This window comes from Schistocerca piceifrons, chromosome 7 (genome assembly GCF_021461385.2).
Source record: "Schistocerca piceifrons isolate TAMUIC-IGC-003096 chromosome 7, iqSchPice1.1, whole genome shotgun sequence".
Classification (NCBI taxonomy): Eukaryota; Metazoa; Arthropoda; class Insecta; order Orthoptera; family Acrididae; genus Schistocerca; species Schistocerca piceifrons.
In genome coordinates, this window is record NC_060144.1 from 477,543,056 (window position 1) to 477,570,529 (window position 27,474).

Genomic DNA, 27,474 nt, shown 5'->3' on the forward strand with positions numbered 1-27,474 from the left:
TACCATTACACAGCCTCCAATCATACAGCTCACAACATGGGTCTTGCCCTGTTATGATGACATCACCCTGCCTGTATTGGCTATTGGCAGATTTCACCAAGCATGACTGGCCCATCTCACAGACCTTTTGCATAGGTGTTATTCTAGCCTACTTGTTGCCACACTGAACTTACCAGCCCAAAGTTGCTACTGGAACGCTCCACAGCAGCTTTCTCACAAACTTTGCTGATAACTGGGTAGCCACATATACTGCCCCCTCACGTGGAAGACGTGGCCCCTCAGCTCTAGGTCAAGACTGGTTCTCAACCATGATTAGTTTCACCCTTGATCTGCACAATAAGTCCACACTCCCATGTCTACACTAGACTGGCAAGTCTAAAAACTATAGACTTACTAAATTAAATTTTACAGCTGCTTCATGTCTTCCTTAAGCTCTACGAGTTCATTTCTTATCCGATATTGACACTGCAGTGTTCCTCATCCACTTACTATGGATATCAGTACCTTGCACTCTCTCCTCGTATTGCTTAATACCAAAACATATCCTCATTAATTCAAATACTACAAAACAAATTCCCAGCCAGATATCTTGCAATGATTACGCACAAACAACTAACTCATCATTCCACATTTACAAACTAAAAACGACACTCTCCCATTTTCGACACTTTATCCTCAACATATCAACTGTAACAACAAGTTGTTTGGCTCATTTAAAATCTTATACTTGGTATCCCATCTGTGTATCCAGTGGTTTCTTAACCCTTCGTTTTGGAACAAATTTCAGACATTTGTCCTTGCAACAACATATCACCCCATGCTTCCCTTGAAAACATATTTTCAGAACTATAGACAAAAGCACATACACTGCAATCATTCACAACACTTAACATGTAGTCCCACTTATTACTCCCTCTGTAGAGCCCATTACAGACTGAATTCCCCTCCAAATGCTTGCTTTTCTGGTACTCCTGCTAACCCAAAATAGCTTCCTGCTGCCTGGTGGCACTATATCATGCGAATTAAGCATTAGTGTATTTGTCCACAGTTTAAGTAGTTTGTCTCTCTCAACAGACGCTTCTCGTGACAGCCCCACACTGGCAACAGCTTTCTGTCGCTGTAGGTTAACTTTGGTATGATGTTCAATCAGATCGTTTAGTTTCAGACTCATGTACATCGATTTCATACTGGTCGCATACATCTGACTTTGGCTGTGTTGTAAAAGTGCCGACTTTGCATGTCAGCTGCTACCCATGCAAGGCTGTGACCCAATGAGTGTTCACACTACATTCTCAATCTCTGGCATAAACTCTTCAACAGATGCAGGTCTGTCGCCTTGATGATTCACTCTATGAAATCATCTTTTCTTTCTTTTTCTCTGTTCACCCTGTTTCTGACGAGATATATGTTCCTGTACTGCTTGCGTCATAACATCTGCAATACAACTACCAACAAATTCTTGTTCATTTCCTGTGGTACCTAACACAGCAACATCGTCTGTAGTTCAACTCTGCATGATGTACAAATCACTTGCACTTCCTTTTTCCTGTCGAACTGGCCCAGACTCTCTGGTCTCAATATAACACCCATTACCATACATTGTGGCAGATATTGTTGCACTTAAATCATCCATGTTTCTATACCTACACTTAATCATTTTGGTACAGCCAACACTCATTCGGCAGAAGGGGCAGGATAACTAAGTAAATTAAACTGAACACATTGGACGGGTTCTAGCCATAGAACTACCCCTAAACTGAGAGAACAGACTGATTGCTCCAGCCTCACAAAAGTAACTGTGCAGTTATGACGCTGTGTAACTCTTGACTCTATGTTCGTCAACGAAGCACAAACGCCAGCCGGAGTGGCCGAAAGGATCTAGGCGCTTCAGTCTGGAACCGCGTGACCACTACGGTCGCAGGTTCGAATCCTGCCTTGGGAATGGATGTGTGTGATGTCCTTAGGTTAGTTAGGTTTAAGTAGTTCTAAGTTCTAGGGGACTGATGACCTCAGATGTTAAGTCCCATAGTACTCAGAGCCATTTGAACCATTTGAACCGAAGCACAAACAATAGTCTCGCTCACTTCACAATGAAGATATCGTGGGCTGCAGTTCAGATGTTGGGTGGTACACTCTCCGCTGTCCACTGGTGGTGTTGTCAGCTCTTCTGACAGCAGCCTGAAGAGTTCAGATGGCACTCGATGGGTTGAGCAGTGGAATGATGGGCCATTGGGCCCAGTGACACACTAGTGGACGATTGAAATGTTTCGTTCTACTTCAAATAGATACCACATCATTAGCAATGTGAGGCATACATGCCCTGGTCTAGCGACTCTGGCTGGCATCGGCTGAAGGTTGGCTGCTTCTGCCCCGGAAACAATACACGCGAAGGCACCCTGCACTGCTGACGCTGGGCTGAGCTCGAGCTGGTGCCAGACAGGGTCACCAGAGTGGGGTGGCGTTCTGCTACTTCTGATGCAATGGCGTTCCTCTGTGGAACAGTCACTCATGGCGGCTCAGGGCCACTTGCACCTACTGCAAAGGCGGATGGAGACTGCTGTACATGGGACATGACCCACAGCCCCTTGGCAGGAGTCTGCCAATGACGAATCTGCCTAAAAATTTACACCTATTTATACGGCTCTGACACGCATTTGTTGCACCATTACCCATACCTCCGTCTCGTAGCTCGCAAGAATTTTGCCTTGGTATGGTAACATCGTTCTGCCTGCTTCAGCTGCTACCATTGTGTGGTATAGTTTCCACCAGCCAAAGGTGGTCCATCTCGCAGTCCTTTCGCATATGTGATATTCTGACCCATACGTCACCATTGGACCACGGTTGCTACTGCCACACTCCATGGCGGCTTCCTCACAAGTTTAATCTGTGTAGCGACATTACAGTACTTGTGATCTTCGCTGCATCCATCAAAATCCCAAGTACACATAGTGTCAGGAATTGCATTTTGCTAGACACATGAAATGTTGCAAGAATCTTTGATCGACTCCTATGTCCTACGTTTCTCGTGTGCAGTGTTGTTAGTACAACATTTTAACTACAGTCCCTGACACTACTGTACGTTACCCAATATATTTTTATTGAGTCATAATGTACAAAATTTTGTTTTCTATGCATTGCTATTTTTCAACATCAGAAATAAAATGTGTTGTAGTCACATATAAAAAATGAAAATCTGCATTACGCTAGTAGATAAAATAATGTGAAAAGTGCTGGGACCTTGCTTAACTAATCTTAAGATGCAAGAATATCATGCACAAATAGAGAAGAACTACGCCTAGCACAGTAAGTGTTTTATGGACGTTAATGCCTTCATGTTGCAGTAGTGTCATCAAATTTTTAATGAAGGCTAAAATATTTTACTATCACACATCGTGAGCTGTAAAATCTTAACATCTAGCATTGACTACTCCAGCAATTTCTATCGATACCATATATTTTATGTAAAGTAATTCAAATGGTTTATTTCTACATATGCTACAAAAAAAGTTCTGTACATAAAAAATAACTAAATGACTGCACCATTGACATAATCGCTTCAGCGGTCGTATTGTTTTGAATCATGTAGACAAATTCAGAATTTCAACATATTTATTTGAAATGTGTCATATTAAGTTAAAATAGTTCTTAAGCGAAACAATATTTCTTAAAATAAAATGTGACACTTCACTGTTTAGTAGTTCCACCATTAACATTAATCATAAGTATTCAGTTCATGTTGTTAGTGGAACCAAAGCAGTAGCTGTAAAAATAGGTTTCACAGCTAATTTTGTGAAGAATTCTAAAAGCATTATATGTACACTATCTGCCAGGTGAAAAATTTAAATGACCGTCCACTGTGCATAAAATGAAAATAAACCTTTAATCATTGTAAACAGCGCAAAATATGCAGATACATACACGGAATGAAAACTGTTACAGTTAATGTTTCTTGGAAGCATCGAAATCAGATAGAGCAACAGTATGTAAAATATTTTTTTAAAGTTTCAAATTAGCTCCGTAAATTCTGTTTCAAATTCTACACTTGTCAACTGTCACTATTAACAATGGGTCCAGCAGGTGGCCTATAAAAAAGAAGAGAGGGAGTTCCTCTTTACAAAAAAAAATTACCCTCATATAGCGGCGCATATAAAAAAATTAAATATCATTGTAGGCAGATCAGAAGTGAACCTTACTGTAACTTATGTGATGATATAACGTGCTTTCCTGATATAAGAAACTAGGAGGAAACTCTTGAAAGATAATAACTGTGTGCCAAAGTTGGGCTTGAACTCACATAGTTCCCCTTTGCAGGCAATGTTTCAGCGGTTGAACTATGCCGATACAGTTCACAGTAGTGCTCAAAGCTTCATTTTGACAATCGCTGTACACTGCTTTCGACACTTAACAAAGGGTCTCCTGCAAACATTGATGGATTACAACAAATAGGAGAAAGAAGTAGATTGAATGTTTGAGGGATGCCTCGATGCATGGCTGGATAGATCAGCTGATATGAATATTTCTGAAAAAAAAAACAGGGCTCCGAGTTATGTCCCCGTCTGGTATGCAATTTCCATCTGCCGGGGATGGTTTCTTCGAAACGGCATGGTCGACTTCCTTCCCCAACCTTTCCTAATCCGATGGGACCGATGACCTCGCTGTTTGGTCCACTTCCCCAAACCAACCAACCAACCAACCAACTGTCAGGAAGTTTCATTATAGGATACATTCCGTCACAGGGCGAATGATGCATTCTGAAAAGAGCAAACCTCTGTAGGAGCAAACTGAATTCTTCATACACAAGTAGACAATGGAGATCAACAGAACTTTTCGAAAATCTGTAGAAAATTACAAAGTAGAGCAGAAAGTTCATTTCCACGTAAACAATAGTCCAGATGGAATTACTTCATTTGTTATATAACGTAATATTAATAATTTGGAGAATACTTTATGACACATTGGTGCATTCTTCATTCACTGTTCATGTTGTGTATTAATGATGCGGTAAATAGTGTGAGTAGGAACATCAGGCTTTTTGCAGCCGATGTTATCTGTAATACAGTTATGTCTGATAAAAGCTACGCAAATATCAAGTGAGATCGTGATAAGACTTCAAAGTGGTTCAATGACTGACAATGCACTTTAAATGTTCAGTCACATAAATTTGTTCATTTCACAAAACTCTAGAACGTAGTACCCTGTGACTATAGTATCAGTGAGCCACATATGGTATCGGTCAAGTCATACAAATACCTTGGTATGGTAACTTGCAGGAATATGAAATGGAATGATCACATAGACTTAGTCGTACGCAAAGTGGGTGGCAGACATCGGAGCATAGGTAGGAAACTAGGAAAATACAATCAGTCAACAACAAATTTCTTACAAAGCACTCTTGCAATTCATTTTAGGATACTGCTCAGGTGAGTTTTACCCATTCCATGTAGAACTATCCGGGATTAATGAATGTATACAATGAATGGCAGCACGAATAGGAGAGCATTCTGAAAAGCTGAACTGGCAGAGGGTTTATGAAAGATGCCAACTATCCTGCTGGAGCTGTCTCCTCTAGTTTCAAGAACCAGTATTAAGTGAGCAATCTAGGAATGTACTACAACCCTGTACGTTTAGCTCTCGTAGGTATCATTAAGGTAAGATTAGACTAATTACAGCGCACACAGAGGAATTTAAGCAGTCATTCTTCCTCACTCGATTGTAACAGGAAGAAACTTTAACATATTGTACAGGGGAGCGCAGCCTCTACCACACACTTCAAAGTGATCGCTGTAGGTGTTGACTCAGTGTAGATGAAGGTGTAGAGGTAGTAATATTTTTCATGTAACGGCTTTCTGGTTAACTGCACTGGAAATGGAACCCCTAGGAAAACCTCTAGTAGACGACGACGATGCCCTTCAGAGCTTGCAGGCTGTCAGCTCCTGCTGCAGGAGGTCAACGGCGTGTCCAGCGCAGCCCCAGCTCAGAGTTACGCCTGCACCACCGTGCCCGTAGTTGTGCACCACCTGCAACGGAAGTAACAACAATGCTAAAGTTCAATAAATTGTACGTCTAGGTCACGCCTAGAACACCCCTCTGGGCCAACCACCTCAGTAACTAGCCTTCTCCAAAATTCTGAAGACCCCCTGACAATCCTTCCAGCCCCATCTCTACAACTTCACCTCTTTTTCAATCTTTTGGTGTTATATCAACCACAGCAGAATGAAGGGAACAATCGCCTTTAGTTTAAGATCACTGTACTCTGTCTTATGATCCACAATCATCCCATCCAGTGCAGTAACTGATGGAGATATCTTGGATTAGTTCACAGCTGCAAATTACACTTGCGACATCATCGGTTAAGCATCGATCAGTTTCCCAAACACGAATAATATATGCTATATTAGAGCCACCTGCCATACGAACAGAACTTTAATCTGGCTCAGTCCCACACACCTCAACGTATCTTTGATCTCTATAAGCTCTAAATTACTCAATTTCTAACAGATCTCCGAACGTTAACGACACAGCCTCGTCTTCAGTATCCACCTTCATAGTCCCACTAACATCATCAGTTTCTTCATCAAATTATTATTTTTTTTTCATTGAGCACCTTGAACATCCTTGTACTTTCAACAACCTCGTAAAGAAATTTCTTTTTTTCTCAAATTCAGGATGAAAATCAGCAGGAAATCTTTGCTTCACAATCAGTTTCATTTTACACATTGACGCACGTCAGGTACCTGCACGTAAAAAATCAAAATGTGGCAAATATCTACCAAAGTCTGCAAAAATGTCTTGGTAAATAGTAAGTACTTACACAAAGATTAGCGTTACTATTTCTTTACATGTCCCACATATAATGTAATTTTTCGCTACGTCCTCGACATTTCTTCCCATTCTATCCAGAAGCTGATCATAAAGCACAAGTAGATCGCCCATCACCTTGTCTTTGTCTTCAAGATCATCATACGACGAAACAAAAATCATACGAAGCAAATCACGTCAAGCAGACTTTGTAGACAAAATGCAACAATGTACGTAATCGTTGATTGCATTTTAAATATTTATTGCATTTCGCCTGATGTTTCATCTCATATTTTCTATTTCGTTTTTGCAGTGTGTAACGAGTAAGCCAAACAGAGGCTGCTCAACATGTCTTTGACGCGACACCCAGCGTCGATGAAAAGTGTCGGTTTGTATCCAATTACAAAAAAATATTTTATAACCCAAAGAAAACCGTGTGAGTTGTCTCGCAGCGTTATTTTTTGTCTTCAACGCTCAACTTTCAATTTTACTGTTATGATAGAACTATTGCATTTTTATTCAAATGGCTGTCCAATGAGAGAGACACTGTTGTGTCCCCATGTACGCAGAAATCTGTTTTCCCATTCTTTATGTAGGAATGAAGAATTAAAGTTTTTTTAGAAAGCGTCAAGCTTTTGCTATCGGGAAAGTGGTCACGGCAGATAGTGAGAGTTGAAGGAATTTTTACAAATAAAGCAGAAACAAACTATTTCCTTTTATTTGGTTACCCGAGAGTTGATGTTGAAGTTTTCAACCCGATGATGTCAGCTAGTTGCTTCCTCGATGACTACAAACAACGAAATTTGAAGCCTTAAGTAGATCATCGCTGTTAAAAACGAAGTCACTTTTCGAGTAACAGACGGCCTATTGCAAGTTGTCTATATTTTGATTTCTATAACTGCACAACATTCTTGAAGCTAACTTGGCAGCAAAATTAACAGAAATTTTTTGATTCTTCATCATTTGTAAAAATTCCACTCACTCATTATTGACTGCCAGGATGCATCCAGTACCAAGAGCCTGACAATGAAAGGCTGACGTACACCGTCCAATAACTTTAGTTTTTGATAAAACAGACTAAGAACCTGCTAATCACATAAGGGCACAACACTCTATCATCCGGCCAATTGAAGAATAGTGAGTCACGAAGAAGCTTCCAATAATGGAAATAAAGAAATGAACGTTGAAGTAGGAAAAATTATACCACTAAACAACTCTAAAGACTTTATTTCCGTTTACAATGGCAACAAAACCTGATGAGGTTTACATTGGCTGGTTTTCGATATCACAAAGCCTCCACGGAGCTTTGCCTCTCAGGCTGGTCGCCAACTACAAGCGACTACGCACGACTATGACAACAAGCCATTACGACTGCAGTCGCACGACCTATTCGAGTAAGAACAATGTTATGGAACGCGTCCTTCTTAACAACACGGGCACTGCAATAACGTATTTAGCGATTTGGTACATGATGTTTCTCCGCTTTTCCTGTATGCGGTAGAAAAATTCAGTAGCCGGCTGCTGTGGCTGAGCGGTTCTAGGCACTTCAGTCTGGAACTGCGAGTCTGCTACGGTCGCAGGTTCGAATCCTGCCTCGGGCATGGATGTGTGTGATGTCCTTAAGTTAAAGTAGTTCTAAGTTCTAGGGGACTGATGGCCTCAGATGTTAAGTCCCATAGTGCTCAGAGCCATTTGAACCAAAAATTCAGTACGGTGCCTCTCAAAACACCAAACACTGTGGCTACCTCGGTTACAGAAGCACCCACCACACGAGCGTCAATTCGCTCGCGTTCGAATTCAATTATGTCCGACGTAATGCACTCAAAACTACACAAAACTCTGTTCTGACCTTGACTGACGCTTGTAACGTATTGAGGACATTCCACAGATGTCGTTCTTGGTCAAATACAATGCCGCAACATGTAGGCTTGGCTAGCATCTGCGTTTATATTCAAGTATGCGTTTTTCGCAGTGTTTCCATATTTGCATTCAACCCCTGTGTTTCTACTTCTTGGATATATTGTGCAAGATCATTCATATGTAACAACAGTGGGTCTAGTGTCGATCCCTGTGGCACAGCTATAATACTTATTCCCCATTCTGAAGATTCTGTTTCATTATGTACACTCCCTGAGTTTCTCAATGCAACACTCTGCACCCAAGTGTTTCTTGAGTTTGCAATGGTGCAAAACATCACTTGTGATTATAAGTCTATAAAGAGAACTGTCCAGTACACAGATTGTACTCCAAGCACTAGTTGCTGTCTAGGGGTTGGAGCGGGAGCGACTGCACTAAGACAGATGCGCACTGCACCGTGTTTGGGACTTCCTGAGTATATAGCACACATTTTGATCATTGGTCGAGTCAGACGTTGAGTCTCAAGCCATATGTGCTCCCTGGTCGTAATCTCACCCACTGAATCAGCAGGGTTGTGCAATACAGTGCAGGGGTATCCTGTGCATGCAGTACTCACATTGTGAGTCTCAAGCATCAGTTGCCACTTGCACCCACGCTCTGGGCTGACAGGAGTATGTGACAGGACATCCTTTGTGTGTAGTACTCACTTTGAACACTGAACAGGCTGGTCCTTAACCCAAGCCACATGTGATACCAAGTTGTTCAAAAGACCAGAGGACCAGTGGGATGGCACACTGTTGTAAGTGTGTGACACCATGTGTCTGTAACACCTTGAAGACTGGCACCAGGCACCAAACCACATGAGTCATTTAGTAGCTTGAGGCCCTGTTTGCTGCGGCACTCGAGGTGTGTACTGCGTGCATCTGGGTCTTCCTTTGTATGCAGTACACACTTTGCATATTGAGCTGAGCAGTTGCTGGTCCTCAATCAGCAACTACCTCCTGGGGTGCGCACTCTATCATGATTGACACATTCAGTGCAAGTGTGTGTGTGTGTGTGTGTGTGTGTGTGTGTGTGTGTGTGTGTGTGTGTTTCTTTGATACTCACCTTGAGTTTTTTATCAGGCAGAGGTTTAGACACAAAGTGTATGCATTACAATCAGGCTGCATATCCTTCCATTGTATCAGCATGGATGCATGATGCAGCAAGTTTAGATTACTCATATTGAGTGATGGGTCAAGCAGGCAGTTCCATCAAGCTGCACAAACCTCCTGGAAGTTTATGGCCCCATCAAATGGACCAGCAAGGATACATACCACAGTGCATTTGGCACATCCTGTGTCTGTAGGTGTTGCCTTGAGCATTGGGCGAGTAGGCACTGTGCTTCAAGTCACAGTTTCTGGTAGGCTACAGCCTCATCCACTGGACCAACAGGAGCAGATGCCACAGCGGCTTTGAGACCTGCTATGTGCATGGTACTCACCTTGAGCTCGAGTTGGACAGGCGCTGAGCCTCAAGCTTCACAGGTACCTGGCAGGAGACAGCGCCATCCATAAGACCAGCAGGGACGTTCTATGTTCACAGTACCCGCCTTGAACGCTGAGCTGTGCAGGTGCTGAGCCTCAAGCCACACACGGCAACTGGCAGCCTCAGCCCCTTCTATTGGACCATCAGGGGATGAGCTACAGTGCTTTTTGGATATGCTATGAGCATAGGACTCACATTGAGCACTGAGCCAGGTGCGCGCTGAGTCTCAAGCCACATACGGCATCTTAGGGCCCTCAGCCCTCTGCATTGGACCAGCAGGTGTATGAGCCACAGTGCGCAGTACTCACCTTGAGCGCTGAGCCGGGCAGGCGCTGAGCCTCGAGACGCACTCGGCGCCTGGCGGGTCTCAGCCCTGCCCACTGGACGAGCAGGGGTGCACTCCGCAGCGCAGGCAGCAGTCTCGCGCAGCCACCCAGCACGTGCTCTGAGTCCTCTGGCCGCACATCGCACTCCCAGTCTCTGTGCTGGCTAGTGCCGCCCAGCACCACCGAGTCTATGCTGCAACGGCCACAAGGCAACTCAGTTATCTGTCCACTCGAACGTGCCTCAATCATGCTTAATAGAAAACAGCTTGTCTATACCGAAATGTAGCTAGGTTTGCTGCTCAGATGACTATTTAATACGCAGATCATCTACATCTAAACTTACGGTCTGTATGCTACTGAGCAGTCTGTGGTGGAGGATACCTTGTACAACAGTGTTATTTCTTTGTCCTATTTTTGTTACCGCGCCCCTCCCCCTTCTCCTTCACTGCCATGATTTTCAGTTCACAGGCTGCAAGAGGAATGATACTCAGTACAGCTGCTTCTCAAGCCCTCTCTCTTTAATTTTATTATCGCTGTCCTCGTATCCTTGCCCTTGACGTGCTTTGACGTCAGCTTCTGCAGAGGATTGTTCCTTCAGCACGGACGACACAAGTGTTATAATTCCTGTTTGCTCTGTTCGTTATCGAGACAAAGAAAACAGTGTGCTCACCATTAAGATAGATGTAGAGAAATTTCGGGCAAAATTTAAGTTGATTGTAAAACGTGGTCTGGAGAATTACGTGGATAAGGGATGGAGAAGACTCATTATGGTTTAATAACGAAATTCATAAGATGCTGAGGAAGCAGAGGTTATTGCACTCTAGGTTCAAAAGGGTACTCACAAATGGCGACAAGCGAAGGTTAGTAGAGATTCGTGCGTCTGTGAAAAGGTCAATGCGCGAAGAAAACAACTACTGCACCGTCGCACCTCAGCGAAAGATCTGGCAGAGAACCCAAGAGAATTGTAGTCGTACGTAAAATCGCTAAGCGGGACTAAGGCTTCCATTTAGTCCCATGTTGACCAGTCTGGTGTGGCAGCCGAAGTTTTAAATTTCAAAAATGGTTCAAATGGCTCTGAGCACTATGGGACTCAACATCTTAGGTCATAAGTCCCCTAGAACTTAGAACTACTTAAACCTAACTAACCTAAGGACATCACACACACCCATGCCCGAGGTAGGATTCGAACCTGCGACCGTAGCAGTCCCGCGGTTCCGGACGGCAGCGCCAGAACCGCACGGCCACCGCGGCCGGCTTTAAATTTCACATTCAAGAAACCGTTCACTCAGGAGAACCGTACAAACATACGGTCATTTGACCATCGAACAGATTCCTGTATGGACGACGTAGAAATAAAGATTTGAAAACAAATAAATCATCACGTCCGGATGGAATCCCAATTCGATTTTACAAGTAGTACTCTACGGCATTGGTCCCTTACGTAGCTTGCATTTACCGTTAATTTCTCGCCCAGCAAAAAGTCCCAAGCGTCTGGAAAAAAGCGCAGGCGACTGCAGTTTATAACAAAGGTAAAAGATCAGAGCCGCAGAATTACGGACCAATATCCCTAACTTCTGTTTGGTGCAGAATCCTTGAACACATTCTCAGTTCGAATATAATAAACTTTCTTGAAGCTAAGAAGCTTATGTCCACGAATCAGCATGGTTCTATAAAGCATTGCTCGTGCGAAACTCAGCTTGCCCTTTTCTCACTTGATATGCTGAGAACTGTGGATGAAGGTCAACAGGCAGATTTCAAATTTTTAGATTTCCAGAAAGCATTTGACACGGAGCCCCATTGCAGGCTATTAACGAAGGTACGAGCATATGGAATAAGTTCACAGATATGTGAGTGGCTCGAAGACTTCTTAAGTAATAGAACCCAGTATGTTGTCCTCGACGGCGAGTGTTCATCAGAGACAAGGGTATCGTCAGGAGAGCCCCAGGGACGTGTGACGGGACCGCTGTTGTTCTCTATGTACATGAATGATTTGGCGGACAGGGTGGGCAGCAGTCTGCTGACTGACCTCTCCTCACCAAACATCTCATGCTCTCGTGACTAGTTGTAAAGGCGGTGTATGCAGGCGCTTCGTCTTTCTGAAAATATCCATACAGCCGTTCATCATCCGTGATCTGATTCACATGTGATTAAACAGTTTCTGGACATGCCTGTCAGCATTAATAGCTTGATGAAATTATCGTGTTATGATTCTAGCACCAAATATTGCGCACCATACACCAACCTCGAGGTTGAGCAAAGGCTCTTCAAATTACCGATGGGGATTTTTTTACGCATAATGGTGCAGATTCTTTTTGTACAATAACAGTGATAGGCTGAACCAGGCATCATCTGAAGAGGAACTGAGGACCCAAAAGTCCTGATTCCACGTCACTCAGAAACCACAGTCGAACTCAACTTGGCTTCTTATGTAATGGCTAGGCCACTGCCCTGATTGATAATATATTACAAAAAGTTATAATGAGTGAAATTATACGACGTACATGAACCAGACAGAGGTTACTAAAACTGGTGCACCATTCAACAATCCCAAAAATTCAGATAAGCTCGCAAAGAAGTTGTAAGTCTCGCAAACTAAAGACCTGCAGTTTCTAATGTCAAAAAAATATAAAAAATGTCATTTAATAGTAAAGACAAACTACAACTCTTGGCTCAGAGCGGTGTGTAGAAAATCACATGCAAACATTTGGAAAAGTAATGTTGGACATGAGGGAAGAGCTGTGCGAGTCGGATTACATGAACGTGACAGAAGCTGGAAGCTGAGACAGAAAGATTCAAGCTTTACCGGTCGTCTTTCACCTGAAAACCTCCCACACGAATGCAGTTTGTGAAGTTTTACATTCTGTTAAGAAAAGCAGAAAGGTGACTTTTTCTTTTCCCCCCTCTGTTAAATCAGGTTTTCGTTGTACAAATATTACATTAAAAGTTTAAATTCAGCTTGATTTTCCATCTGTTGTTAAAAGTATCTGCACATTAAAAAACTTTGATTTTTCCTTTTTTAATTATATTTAACTATTTTTTCGTGACATAAAAATGTAGTCCATTTAAAGTAAACATCTACATGTCATTATTTTTGTATTTTCTATATAAATAATGTCTGTGGAAGTAGCGCGTAGTTTTATCTGTGTTAGCGGTATTAATTTGTTACCTGTCGACGGCTTAAGAAACTGAAAGGAGGTTACTAATGAGATAAACGAAATTTTGCAGAACATTATCAAATATTCCCTATTTAATATTTTTATCACGTGCTGTCAAACACCAACGGAAAATTCAATTAAAGTTGCAAAAAAATTCAGAAAACGCTAAGACCGTGTCTACATTCAACCGTACACGTATTAGGTAGAACATCTGGAAAATCAGTTAGCAATAGACACCTACTACATGTTTTTCTTCTGGCACCATATTTCACGGGTACGCAAAAGCGCAAAGTTAAAACAGCATAACTGCATATGAAACACTGAACGGAACACACGTACATTAAGCCAAGAAGTACAAAAATGTACCAACCGGTATAAACAACCCAAATACTTCTAAATACAGACTAATACTTACTTTGGTATTACGTAGTTCCCACCGCTAAACTCTTCCAAAAAGACGTGCTTGATCCAAGGTGCATAAACCTGAAATATGAGACCGCAAATTAAATCTTATTATCTCTGTACGTTCAAGAAATGTAATTCATAATTTCAGATATAATAAAAAACCATATCGCGAAGGAAAAATCGAAATAAAATAATATCACAATTAAAACGTACGGTCTAAGTATGTAATATATTCCTGCATGGTGCGTGTGTGTGTGTGTGTTTATGTTCATTACCACGTGCTCCACATGCTGCCGCGTGTCAGCTTTAACAAACGTCCTCATCACAACGGGGGAACTCGTCCTACCTTCTACTTCTCTCAACAATTGTTTTCTGCTGAGTCCTCTCGACGGAAAAGGTTCTATTATCCCGAACCACCATGTTTCATTCTCCCTCACTAAACTTCTTAAATTCCAGGCCTAAACTCTTTCGCTACAGTCCAACCAAACCAACGTACGTTGACTGACAAATTTTCATTAAAACGCAGAAGTGCTGTTGAGAACTTCTCTAGAAACGCTTTACTGATGCGATGTCATGTTGTTAGTTTGCAGTTATGTGAAGCTTTAATATGGCGTTTTGGAGGAAAATCATTTCTTTTGAAGTTTTCGACAGCTGCGTAGATCAAAGCCGCAGTAGATGCAGTTCATGTGAACTCTCAGTGGTGTTCAGTGGTGCCAGGATTAAGGAGCTCAAATGTGGCCGTAAAACTCACAAAAGAAGTAGAAGCGCGCTGCTGCCAAACCATTTGAAGCCAACACGAAGTAGACAACTCAAAAAGTTCACATCATAGTGCAAGATGGTAAAGTAAATTTTCGTAAACTAACTGCAAACGTAATCTCTAATGAAATAGTTCACTTAATTCCTCTCCAAAGGCTGCACTAGGAAAATACCAGTAAACTCAGAGTCTAACGACTGCTGACTTTTGACCAAAAATCGCAGCACATTCAGAGCATGCAGTATAGTTTGCACTGAATCGTGACAGTTGGCAACTTGTTTCATCATTGCTCATCTGAATTATTTACTGAATTGTTTGCATGTTCCAGGAACCACGATTTCGCTCCCTCGAAATGATGTAGAATGTATCAGTTTGTTTGCAATATATTTCGAATAAAATCGTCTCTGTTTCTAAGTAGCGACATTCGATTAAAACACTCCAGCCTCCGATATTAGTGCCCGCCATAGTCATAGTAATACTGAGTAAACCTGCAGACCTTGGGGTGGCACAATATTCTGCTTACATAGGGAAGACAGTAGCGTTTGAAATCTTCCAGAGGAAGGCAACAATAACGCATGCGTGGTTAGGAGAGCTGGGTGAACTTGACAACCTCTTGGCATTAATTGTCTGCCTGGAGACTGAATGACGTCAGGTAGAGCGAGCCACATTTGAAACAGCCGCTTCCTTAAAATAAGGAAGGAGGGAAGATTGAGCTTAACGTACCGTTGACATCGAAGTCATTAGAGACGGAGCACAAGTTCGGATGGTGCCAAGGATGGGGAAGGAAATCGGCCGTGCCCTTTCAAAAGAACCATGCTGCCATTTGTCTGGAGCGATTTAGGGAAATCACGGAAATCCCAGATCTGGATGGCCAGACGAGGGTTTGAACCGTCGTCCACCCAAATGCGAGTCCAGTGTGCTAACCGCTGCGCCACCTCGCTCGGTCGCTTCAAAAAAGTGTTAAGCACGCGTTTGGTTCGCATTCAGAGATTCCTGATTTCCATCAAGATCATGGCAGTTTAATCCACTTTTGATCGCTTCTTATGAGGTTCCTCTTACATTGTGACCTGTTTCCCAGGAATACTATCAGTCACAAGTTTAATACAGACAATCGGAATTATCATAGATGAAGTTGAGGCTCTGGAACATATAATTTCACAGGAATTTATTTAGTTGGGGGATAGTGAGGGGATAGTAGAACTTACACAGTCATGAACAGGGGAAGGCTAACAGCCGTAGCTTGTGCCTAGTACACATCCCATGTCCCACTGATTCGATTTAAACGTCGTTACGTATTTTTAATTCATATAGTCCATTCCATAAAAATAGACAATATAACTGTGAATGAGCGAAATACGTAAGTCAGTCATTGTTTATTTGACAAGCATTTCGACACTAACGATTCCAATTAAACTCACACTTATCACTACTGTTTCAGTGTCGTCTTCACTACGGTTAGTGTCATTCTATATTGTACCTCACGAAAACAATGAAGATTTAGCTGTAACATCGTGTATGGGCAATTACTGTTCCTAATTGTTCACAAGTGATTGTTAAATTTAACTACTTAAATCTCTTTTAATCTCAACATTATTTCTTTAATGATTGCCCATTCACAATCTTTTCATCCTTATTGCTAATTAATAAAAAATCGTTCAAATGGCTCTGAGCACTATGGGACTTAACATCTGAGGTCATCAGACCCCTAGAACTTAGAAGTACTTAAACCTAACTAACCTAAGGACATCACGCATATCCATGCCCGAGGCAGGATTCGAACCTACGACCGTAGCGGTCGCGCGGTTCCAGACTGTAGCGCCTAGAACCGCTCGGCCACCCCGGCCGGCACTAATTAATATCCTGAACAGAATTTTACATAAAATGACAATCGGGAGGGCAATCATGATGTATATAATTTTTATTTGATAGTCTTTATTGCAAAGTTTTCTGAATAAAATTACCGGATTCGTCTATTCCATTCAATTTTGAAGACAGACGGCAATCGCATAGCCGTAACCGGTAACGTCATTAAAAAAAACTTTGTAAACATGACAATCAAATAAAAATTACAATCACTATTCTTCTTTCCGTCAAGTTTCCCCTGCACGAAAAAACAGCATAATTTCCATTTTTCGCTTTGAATCCTTCTAAACGAGACTTGTACAATGGAATAGTTTAAAGGTGCACTGCCCGACAAAAGAAAAATTTAGCACCAAGAATTGGAAGAGGGAAGAAAATGAAACTTCAAGGGGTGAGAGGGCTGTTATTCTATTTCACGGGCTATTCCAGTGATTACAAAATCGAGTCAAATTTACAAAAAATTGGCAGTATAAGTACTGTTATCGGTGTGACCTCGCAGCCCCGCCACTCCTGGTCTGGATGTATGCACTTATTCGGTTGGGAAGGACGTCATAATGTCGTATCCTCTTCTGAGATAAGCTGGACCACAGATGTTGCAACTCGTCCTTGATATCCCGAGTACAGGAAATGGGTCGGAGCTGACGTTTGAGCTGCTCACTCACGTGCTCTATAGGGGAGATATTTGGGGATCTTCCTGGCCTCTGGACTACCTAAACGTTATGCAGACAGTTCATAAAGATACGTTGCATGTGTCGATCAGTATTGTCCTGATGAAAAATGGCACGACGATGCTGTCGCATGAGAGAACGCAAGATGCCCGTTGTGCCGTCAAAGTTCTCTCAGTCACTATCAATCGATGTCATGCCCGATGGCTACCCACATCGTGACGCCAGAAGTAACATCGCTGTGCCTCTCCAAAACAGTGAGATAATGGGACCTCTTCCCCGGCTACCACTGTACTCGCCGACAGTGGTTATCTAGGGTATGCAGAACCGCGATTCATCACTAAATACAGTTCTGCACCATTCACCACCAGTGCATGCTTCCCACCATCCCAAATGCAGCCGTTTGCGCTGTGGTTAACGGCAGCCTACGAATGGAACGGTAACTTCTTAGTTCGACTTCTGCTAGTCTCCGATTAATAATGCGGAATGACAGAAGATGGGCAGGGAGTCCATTACTTGTTCCCAGATGACAAACGCGTATGTGAAGGGATTGTATGTACTTGCACTCTAGGGCTATTCTCCCGGGTTGATCGGAGCCTTGATGAAGAGTACGCCTGTCATCACGTTTCCATGCACTCCGCCACTGGGCCACTGGCACATCCAGATGCCTTACAAATCCGGGTATTTCACGGTTCGACCAGCCGGCAGAATGGAGCCTCACAATAAAGCCTATCTGAAACTCTGTTAGGTGCTGATAACGCTGTTCCACACGAGCACGCGGCATCTCTGTATCCTCCATAGTGATCTCTTAGCATCTGATGCTTTATATACCGTCTCAGGCCTGGTAACGGCACTAAACACGATCAACACTAACGTACTCTGTTCGCCATTCTACCTGTCACAGAGAACTGAAACTCGATCACTTACATACCGGCCGACGGTGTGTATATGTATGAAGTTATATTGACATCCGACCGTTCCTTCTTTTTTTACGTAAGGAAGTGTACTTAAAAAATTAATTAATACCTTGAGTTACGTCGGTATGGATAAGTTGCCGCCCGCATCTCGTGGTCGTGCGGTAGCGTTCTCGCTTCCAACGCCCGGGTTCCCGGGTTCGATTCCCGGCGGGGTCAGGGATTTTCTCTGCCTCGTGATGGCTGGGTGTTGTGTGCTGTCCTTAGGTTAGTTAGGTTTAAGTAGTTCTAAGTTCTAGGGGACTGATGGCCATAGCTGTTAAGTCCCATAGTGCTCAGAGCCATTTTTTTGATAACTTGCCCGCCCGGCTAGCCATGCTGTCTAAAACACTGCTTTCCGAGCGGGAAGGTGTGCCGGTCCCTGGTATAAATCCGCCCTACCGATTAGTGTCGAGGTCCGGTGTGCCGACCAGCCTGTGGATGGTTTTTAAGGCGGTTTTCCATCTGCCTCGGCGAGTGCGGGCTGGTTCCCCTTGTTCCGCCTCAGTTACACTATGTCCTGCGTTGGTTGCGCAAATTCTGTCTCCATGTACGCGTACACCATTATTACTCTACCATACAAACATTGGAGTTACACTCGTCTGGAATGAGACGTTCCCGGGGAGGGGTGGGGAGTCCACTGGGGGCGAACCGCACAATAACCCTGGGTTCGGTGTGGGGCGGCGGTGGGGTGAGTGGATTGCTGTAGCCTGTTGGGGGTTGTGTACCTCTGAGGGCTACGGCGGGGTCGAAGCCTCTCCGTCGTTTCTAGGTCCCCAGTTCAATACACACATGCATGGATAACTTCGTTTTGGTATTATCGAGGAATGACTACGAATATAATTACAGTAGTTCAAAAGAGAAACGCCTTTCGCATGATGCACATTAAGTTCTTTTATTTTTTTTTCTTTTTTTTTGTGCATCCAGACGCGTTTCGCCTTAGTTACAAGACATCTTCAGTAAGTGCCCTCAAACAGTACATGAATTTTTCGTCCGCAGATACAGGTTATTGTTTGCACATCCAGGTTATAGATTTAAAACATTTGGTTGAGGTTTTTATAATAAACTAATCAGCGTCTAATTCATTATTTTTAAAGTAAACAGCTCCCCCTCAGGTGGCAAATTGGTTGAAAGTATGCGCTTTTCTTTTTGGTCACTGTTTTCAACGTATAGCAATTTAATTGCCATTTTCTGTGTGTATTGTGTCATTTGTAGTGTTGCCAACTTTCACATGTTTCCCTTTCAACCTTTTTTTTCTGTGAATATATGTGTGTTCATGAAAGTTCTGTTGTTTGTTTGTGTGTGCACTATTTTATTCTTTAATTTTTTTTATTTTTTCACGTACATTTATATTCTTGTGAGAGAAATGGGATTCGCGATCATGTATTGGGATTACTATCTGTTACACGATCAATCAGTGTGAACAGTGAGTAGTTAGTCGTATCCACTTGGTCATTTAGTAGTATCTTCCTTTCAGCCTTTGTGTCGCAAGTGTGGTAATTTTCTTGTAAGATTATGAGGTTTCTTTCATTATTTATTGTATTCTCATGTCTTTCTCTCTTGTAGTAGGTTTGTGATTATTTTCTCTTAAATGTCCTGCAAAATTTGAGTGGCTTGTCCGATATTTCCATACTCTGACATGTTCTTTGTACCTAGTATCGAAAGATCTGCTGGTTTGTCCTACGTATCTTCCACCACATGTGTTGCATTGTTGTTGGTATGTTCCTGCTTTCTGATACCTGTCTGTGTCTTTTGTTATTTTTGGAATGTATTTTTTGATTGAACTGTCTCTTTTGAATGCTATGTTTATGCCTTGTCTTTTGAAAATGTTTGTTATTTTATATGTGAGTTTGTGCTTTTAGGTCATTGTGTACTATCTTGAATCTTCTTTCTTATTTTGATGTATTCTTTATGTCGTTGTTCTGTTGCTGTGTGTTCTTGTTTGTGTGGTGTTTTGTTGTGCTGTTGTTGTTGTTGTTGTTGGCTGTGTATGTGTCATGTGGCGTCTCTAGTGACGTGCACGTTACGTGCTTCAGTGTTGTCCCACCACAATTAAGTCTGTCAGTGTCGCTATGATATGCCGTGTTTCCTTGACCTAGAAGATCCTTTAACTTACAGACAAGAGTAGGAACTTAACACGGAAGTGGGCAGCACAAACAAAATTATGTTTTCTACACATATTTCGAATTTAATTGAAGTCTTATCTCAACGATGGCTGCTTGAAATTAATGTTTGTCACCCGAAGGCGAAGAGTACGGTTCGAAACGTGTTAAGCTATCATGATTTAAAAATAAATTTATGAAGCTCCTTGTTCCTTACTGCGAGTGGGAAGGTACAACATCGCGGAAGGCATAATGGAAACCGGCCATATTAAACCCCGAGTGTTTGAGTAGAGAAGTGGTCGAGCACCCACCCTGGCGACCTGCCCGCGGATGGGGAAGACGGGGTCGTCGTCATCCTTGACGAACTTGGCGGCGCCGAGGCCGGCGCAGTTGACGACGGCGTCGTATTCCCTTTCGAGATGTCTGAGGTCGCGCACGGAGTACGGGTGTACCAGCTTCCCTCCTCGGCTCCTGAACTCCTCCAGCAAGCTGGGCAGCCACCGCGTGGGCTCCGCCGTCAGCGTCACCATGCTGAAGCCGCTCCTGCCACAGGCCAGCAAACACAAACGTTCGATTACCTTTCCTGTTAATTCAATTCCTCGTATAAGAGAGGGATAGTAACAGTTTGCACCTTCCGTCGCCCATTTGCTTTCAATTATACAGCACAGATAAAAAATACCTGGCAGATACATGACGAGCAAAGAGATGTTTGAGCTAGTATGGCAGATCAAGTACCTTGGATGGACTGGGTGATAACGAACAAGGCTAGAGAGCGTCACACATTTCAGGAGCGCTTACCTACCTCCGAGTTTAACCCTAAATTTAAGAAGAGATGCCACGGCTACTGCGTCAAGCTAGGAATGTCTGATATATGATAAGATCATTAACTGGAGTGACCATATTGCTTTCAGATCATCAGCAAACAGTCTTCGTCCTAAAAAGTCTTACGATCACTGTTATAAAGATCGTAGAACGTAGAGTATCCTATATTACTCTGACATGAAAAACAAATGTTCGGAAATTGTTATTTAACTTTTTACTGACAAACAGTCTTATAGCAACAATTTAAAAGCTGGCCGTGGTGGCCGAGCATTTCTAGGCGCTTCAGTCCGGAACCGCGCGACTGCTTCGATCGCAGATTCGAATCCTGCCTCAGGCATGGATGTGTGTGATGTCCTTAGGCTACTTAGGTTTAAGTAGTTCTAAGTTCTAGGGGACTGATGACCTCAGATGTTAAGTCCCATAGTGCTCAGAGCCATTTGAACAATGTTTTGAACAATTTAAACTCATAACAAGTGTTCAAAGTGAGGTCCACTAATCTCAGATAATCCATTGTCAGAAATGAACCCAGGGTTTAAAATCGTCTCGTCCCATAACTGCACACTTTGTTTGTAATAAGAGTGTAATTACTGTATCATCAGCAGTCTCCATATCGTCCTTTTCGAAGAGTGCATTATAAGGTAAGTTTACTAGTGCTTATACAGCAATACAGCATCATCATCTTCAGCTGTACCTGAAAGTCTACTATCATTTTTCAAAAAGCTACTAAATTTTCAATTAAATTTTTGAAGCAAGTTTCGCTCTGACTTCTGGCTAAATTTTAGGCATGGTTTACTGTTATCAAAATCTGACTCACAAATTCTAACGACCGTTTAACTACTTTCGCAATCGAAACGGAGAATTTATTTGAAATTTTCTGGAATCACTATTGATATAGTTTGACCAGTAATGCTGTTACGTGAATGCTAGACAATGCATTTTCCATATGCATGTTATGAAATAAAGCACTCAGAATGAGAACTTTCAGCCCCTAAGAAACAACAACGAGAACTGTGTTGAAGGGACTTATCTGCCGATGTCGTTGCTCCCAACTGCATGTATCAGCAAACCCCGGCTCGACGACTTACTTGATAGCTATAAATACCACAAAAGGCACCAGGGTAATGTATGGTGAAGAGAAGGAGGTGTTTCTCTTAGTGTGAAGAAATAAGGAAAAAGGAAACGGATACCATAAGGAAACACAGCACTCATGAAGGGTTATAGCCCTAAAGCCACATGGTTGCAAATTCGGAAAAGGGAAACCAGTTACTGTAATGGAAAGGCAAACGTCAAATTGTGCTACAAAGACAGTCTAATGTTTACAAATATTACACACGATATAAAACTCGATATGGGTCATTACAACCGGTTCAAACAAAAAAATGGTTCAAATGGCTCTAAGCACTATGGGACTTAACATCTGAGGTCATCAGTCCCCTAGACATAGAACTACTTAAACCTAACTAATCTAAGGACATCACACACATCCACGCCCGAGGCAGGATTCGAACTTGCGACCGTCGCAGCAGCGCAGTTGTGGACTGAAGCGCCTAGAACAGCTCGGCCACAGCGGCCGGCCAACTGGTTTCAAATATCACGCAAAAATCTTAAATAATTCCTGTATGTCACATGAACCAAAAATATTACTATAAAATCGTTTCTCATGTTTTTAGACGAAAGACAGAGAGTACATACCACTAATGTTCATGGATGTGACAGTCAATAATGGATATCACCACCTAACTGGTCACGTGGTTCCGGTCTCATCACAAAGAAAAGTCGGTTTACGTCATCATATGAACAAATTCAAATCAGGAGAATTAATTCTGTATAAACATTATTCAAAAGCCACATGATCTGCAAGAAGCGAAAGTGATTGTGTGAAATGTATTGATTAACCCAAAAGCATGCGGCGGCCTCACCGAAGTGAGTGAAACAGCATGCTGTTCTGCAGTGTTCGTCTGCAAACTATAATGAAAACGTCCACACCACACAAAGGCTAACCCAAGAGTACTTTCCTGTTCAAATACGTTGTCTCAACTCGAATTTTTGCGCTAGACACCACCCGAGACTGCCCAGCAATACAGAGGGGGCTGGCCAGAAAAATGTTGATTGGCAGACTACAATACTTCGGCACGAAAACGAGACAAGCGCGCAGCGACATTGTGTGCGTGCTCAATAGAAAGGAGTCAGGCAGAACCTTGGACAGCTCTCTGCGTTTTGGCCAACCGAATTTCTCTTATATTTCCACACAATAAATTTCTTCCAGTTAGGACAATACCTGCTTCGAAGTTTTTCTCTGTATATTCATTCAGTTTCCCAGCACTGCAAATTATACATTGCATGAGTATCTGCAAACTCTGCTACTGTTGTTGTTGTTGTTGTTGTTGTGTTCTTCAGTCCAAAGACGGGTTTGGTGCAGCTCTCCACATTATTCTATCCTATGTAAGCCAGTTCATCTCCAAATAATTACTGTAACCTACTTTCATTTGAACCTGCTTACTGCATTCATCTCTTGGACTCCGTTACAATTTTAACCTCCCTCCCTCCCCCCCCCCCCCCCCCAGCTTACCCCTCCACTACCACACTGACAGTTCCTTCATGTTTCGGGATGCTCCCTATCAACAGATCCCTTCTTCTAGCCAAGTTGTAAATTCATGCAGTTTCGTAAACTACAGGCAGATGGTTTATTGGATTGGAGCTGGCACCCGATAGCATCCCAGCTGTCATCCGTCGAGTATAGATCAGGGGGTTTGGTGGCCAAGAAGTCAACGTGATTTCACTATCACTCTCTTCACACCACTATAGCACGGTTCTGGCTTTGTGTCACGGACAGTTATCCTGCTCGAAGATGACACCGCCATCAGGGAAGAGATCAAGCGTGAAGTGATGCATGTGGCTCGTAATAATCTTCATGTAGTTCACAGCTGTTCGATTACTGCCACAGGTCCCATTGAAGTGCAGGTGAATGTCCCAGTTACTACAATACTGCACCCGCCGGCGTGAGTCCGTGGCATGGTGAATGATTCAAGCAGCTATTCTCATCGATGACGGCGTATCCGGAAACGACAATTGGTCTGATGTAGCAAGAAACATCTTTCCCCTGATCAAACGAGATGTTTCCAATGATCAAAGGTACAATTTCGATAATTCCATGCCCACTGTAGTCGTAACTGACGGTGTCGTTGGGTTAACGTGGGGATACGTTAGGGTCACCTACTGCGGAGCCCTATGTTCAAAACGTGCACTCTATGTATAGTCCGAAACACTTGTGCCTGAACCAGTAATATACTGTGTTGTCAGATCTGCCAAAAACCGCCACATATCATGCGTTAAAGAGAGAGCAAGCCTCCGACTTCCACATTCTGTGATGACGCGTGGAGGTCCAAGACCTTGTCGCCTTCTAGTGATTTCACAGCCCTTCAACAGTTTTCTGCAGACGCTCACGACAGTGGCGCGGGAACAGTTGACCAGCTTCGCCGTTTCCAAAATACCAATTTCCAGATGCCGCGCCATAAGTATCAGCCTTTTGCAAAGTCGCTTATGTCAGTGTATTTCATAATATGCAACTCGTATCATCACTAGAATGAAACTCCATTCATCTCAGCTCCGCTTAAGTACTGTTCTTACCGCGTCACGTGCCCACAACGGTAGCAGGCTGCATCTACATCTACATCTACATGGATACGCTGCAAATCACATTTAAGTGCCTGGCAGAGGGTTCATCGAACCACCTTCACAATTCTCTATTATTCCAATTTCGTATAGCGCGCGGGATGAATGAACATTTATATCTTTCCGTACGAGTTCTGATTTCTCTTATTTTATCGTGGTGATCGTTCCTCCCTATGCAGGTCGACGTCAACAAAATATTTTCGCATTCGGAGGAGAAAGTTGGTGATTGGAATTTCGTGAGAAGATTCCGTCACAACGAAAAACGCCTTTGTTTCAATGATTGCCACTCCAATTCACGTATCATGTCTGTGGAACTATCTCCCCTATTTCGCGATTATACAAAACGTGCTGCCTTTCTTTGAACTTTTTCGATGTACTCCGTCAGTCCTATCTGGTAAGAATCCCACACCGTGCAGCAGTATTCTAAAAGAGGATCGATAAGACCTTAGTAGGTCTGTTACATTTTCTAAGTGTCCTGCCAATAAAGTGCAGTCTTTGGTTGGCCTTCTCCACAACATTTTCTATGTGTTCCTCCCAATTTAAGCTGTTCGTAATTGTAATACCTAGGTAATTAGTTGAATTTACGGCTTTTAGAGTAGACTGATTTATCGTGTAACCGAAGTTTAACAAGTTCCTTTAAGCACTCATGTGAATGACCTCACACTTTTTGTTATTTACCACTTTTCACACCATTCAGATATCTTTTATAAATCGTTTTGTAGTTTGTTTTGATCTTCTGATGTCTTTATTAGTCGATAAACGACAGCGTCATCTGCAGACAACCGAAGACGGCTGCTCAGATTGTCTCCAAAATCGTTTATATAGATAAGGAAGAGCAAAAGGCCTATAACACTACCTTTGGGAACGCCAGAAATCACTTCTGTTTTACTCGATGACTTTCCGTCAATTACTACGAACTGTGACCTCTCCGACAGGAAATCACAAATTCAGTCACATAACTGAGACGATATTCCATAAGCACGCAATTTCACTACGAGCCGCTTGTATGGTACAGTGTCAAAAGCCTTCCGGAAATCCAGAACTGCGGAATCGATCTGAAATTCCTTGTCAATAGCACTCCATGTGAATAAAGAGCTAGTTGTGTTTCACAGGAACGATGTTTTCTAAACCCATGTTGACTGTGTGTCAATAGACCGTTTTATTCGAGGTAATTCACAATGTTCGAACACAATATATGTTCTAAAATCCTGCTGCATATCGAGTTAGCGATGTGGGCGTGTAATTTAGTGGATTACTCCTACTACCTTTCTTGAATATTGGTGTGACCTGTGCAAGTTTCCAGTCTTTGGGTACTTATCTGTCGTCGAGCGAACGGTTGTATATGGTTGTTAAGTATGGAGCTAATGCATCAGCATACTCCGAAAGGAAGCATTCAATATCGCAGGCGGACAGTGGTCAAATTATTTTGGTTTTTCAGTGTATTTACTACTCATCTTATCTGACTTAAAGAGTTTCTCTCATAGCGCAAGTATAGAAATTGAAGCACGCTCCGACAAACCAGTTGAGACGATAACGTAGTAGTCAAGAGAAAATTTTTGATAATATAATGGACAAGCCGTAAAATGAGTCTCCACGTTACGGCTGATATTGTTGGCATCTCAACTGAAGCAGTACGCTAGGATATTCTGCTCCGAAAACATGGCATGAAAAAGCTCAAGGTACAGCAGAGCGTTTCAGCACAGAAACTGGTAATGCTTAGCAGACATCCTCAGGAATGTCTGCGAACGTTTGAGACCTTGAATGTAAATTGAGTGCATCACCACACTTCTGAACCCCAACAACAATTAAAACTGTGGAGGAAGACTGGTGAGAGTTCGTCAAAGATTCGGAAACCTTTCTTGTCTGACGAGAAGGCGATGGCTATTCTTATTCGTTTTCCAACCCGTAAAACGGATAGACTGCTCAAGCAAAGGTAGAACCGGAACTGACCCATACTGCTCTACATTATTGGACCGTCTGAAACAGGAGCTGACAGAAAAACGACAAATTCTATCACGAGGACAGTGCCTCAGTCAGCTCAGTTCGGGGAATCAGTTCGTGTTCGGACTGGTTCCTTACCCAGAAGATTTTGCTGATTTAGCAACTGTTGGTACTGTGTCGCCGAGCAGTCTCTGGCGCATATCCTGTGAAGGTGACTGTGCAGTCCGTGAACCACGACCTGCTGTGAGGACAAGTTTGCAGACTGCAGAACTCGCGACATCTGTGGCTTTGTCATTCTTCTCACTCTCCGCTGCATGCGTTATTTGCCTCCCCTTTAAGTTCAGGAAAGTGATCGAAAGCCGTGAGACCAGCAGATAAGTGAGTGACCATTCTGCATGGCATCGTCTTTGAAGAGGTCCACGTACTCGTCTCGTCCAAGACCATTTGTTGAAAAACACAGAATATTCCTAAAGTATAAACGATGAAAAGATAAAGCTAATGAAATACTTCAAGAAGGCTACGAGTGTTTTTGTCCTCGAAAGAACAGATAAGCGCTTGTTAGCATCATACTTAGCCGATGAATGGAGATCAGTTAGTTCCAGTATGATGGTAGTGCGGAAATTATGGGCAACGTTTA

The 27,474-nt window shown here is 42.7% G+C and overlaps 1 protein-coding gene across 1 annotated transcript in view; it reads right to left on the minus strand.

Annotated features, from left to right (window-relative positions):
• Positions 1-3,591: 3,591 nt before the first annotated feature.
• The window catches only part of LOC124805019 (D-aspartate oxidase), an 81,309-nt gene continuing 57,426 nt past the window's right edge, over positions 3,592-27,474 (minus strand). The window contains exons 4-7 of the mRNA XM_047265427.1: positions 20,714-20,945; positions 14,079-14,146; positions 10,491-10,701; positions 3,592-6,017 (exon numbers count right to left, since the gene is read on the minus strand). Coding sequence (XP_047121383.1) covers positions 5,910-6,017; positions 10,491-10,701; positions 14,079-14,146; positions 20,714-20,945 — 619 coding nt within the window. The 3' untranslated portion in view covers positions 3,592-5,909. The remainder of the gene's footprint in view (positions 6,018-10,490; positions 10,702-14,078; positions 14,147-20,713; positions 20,946-27,474) is intronic.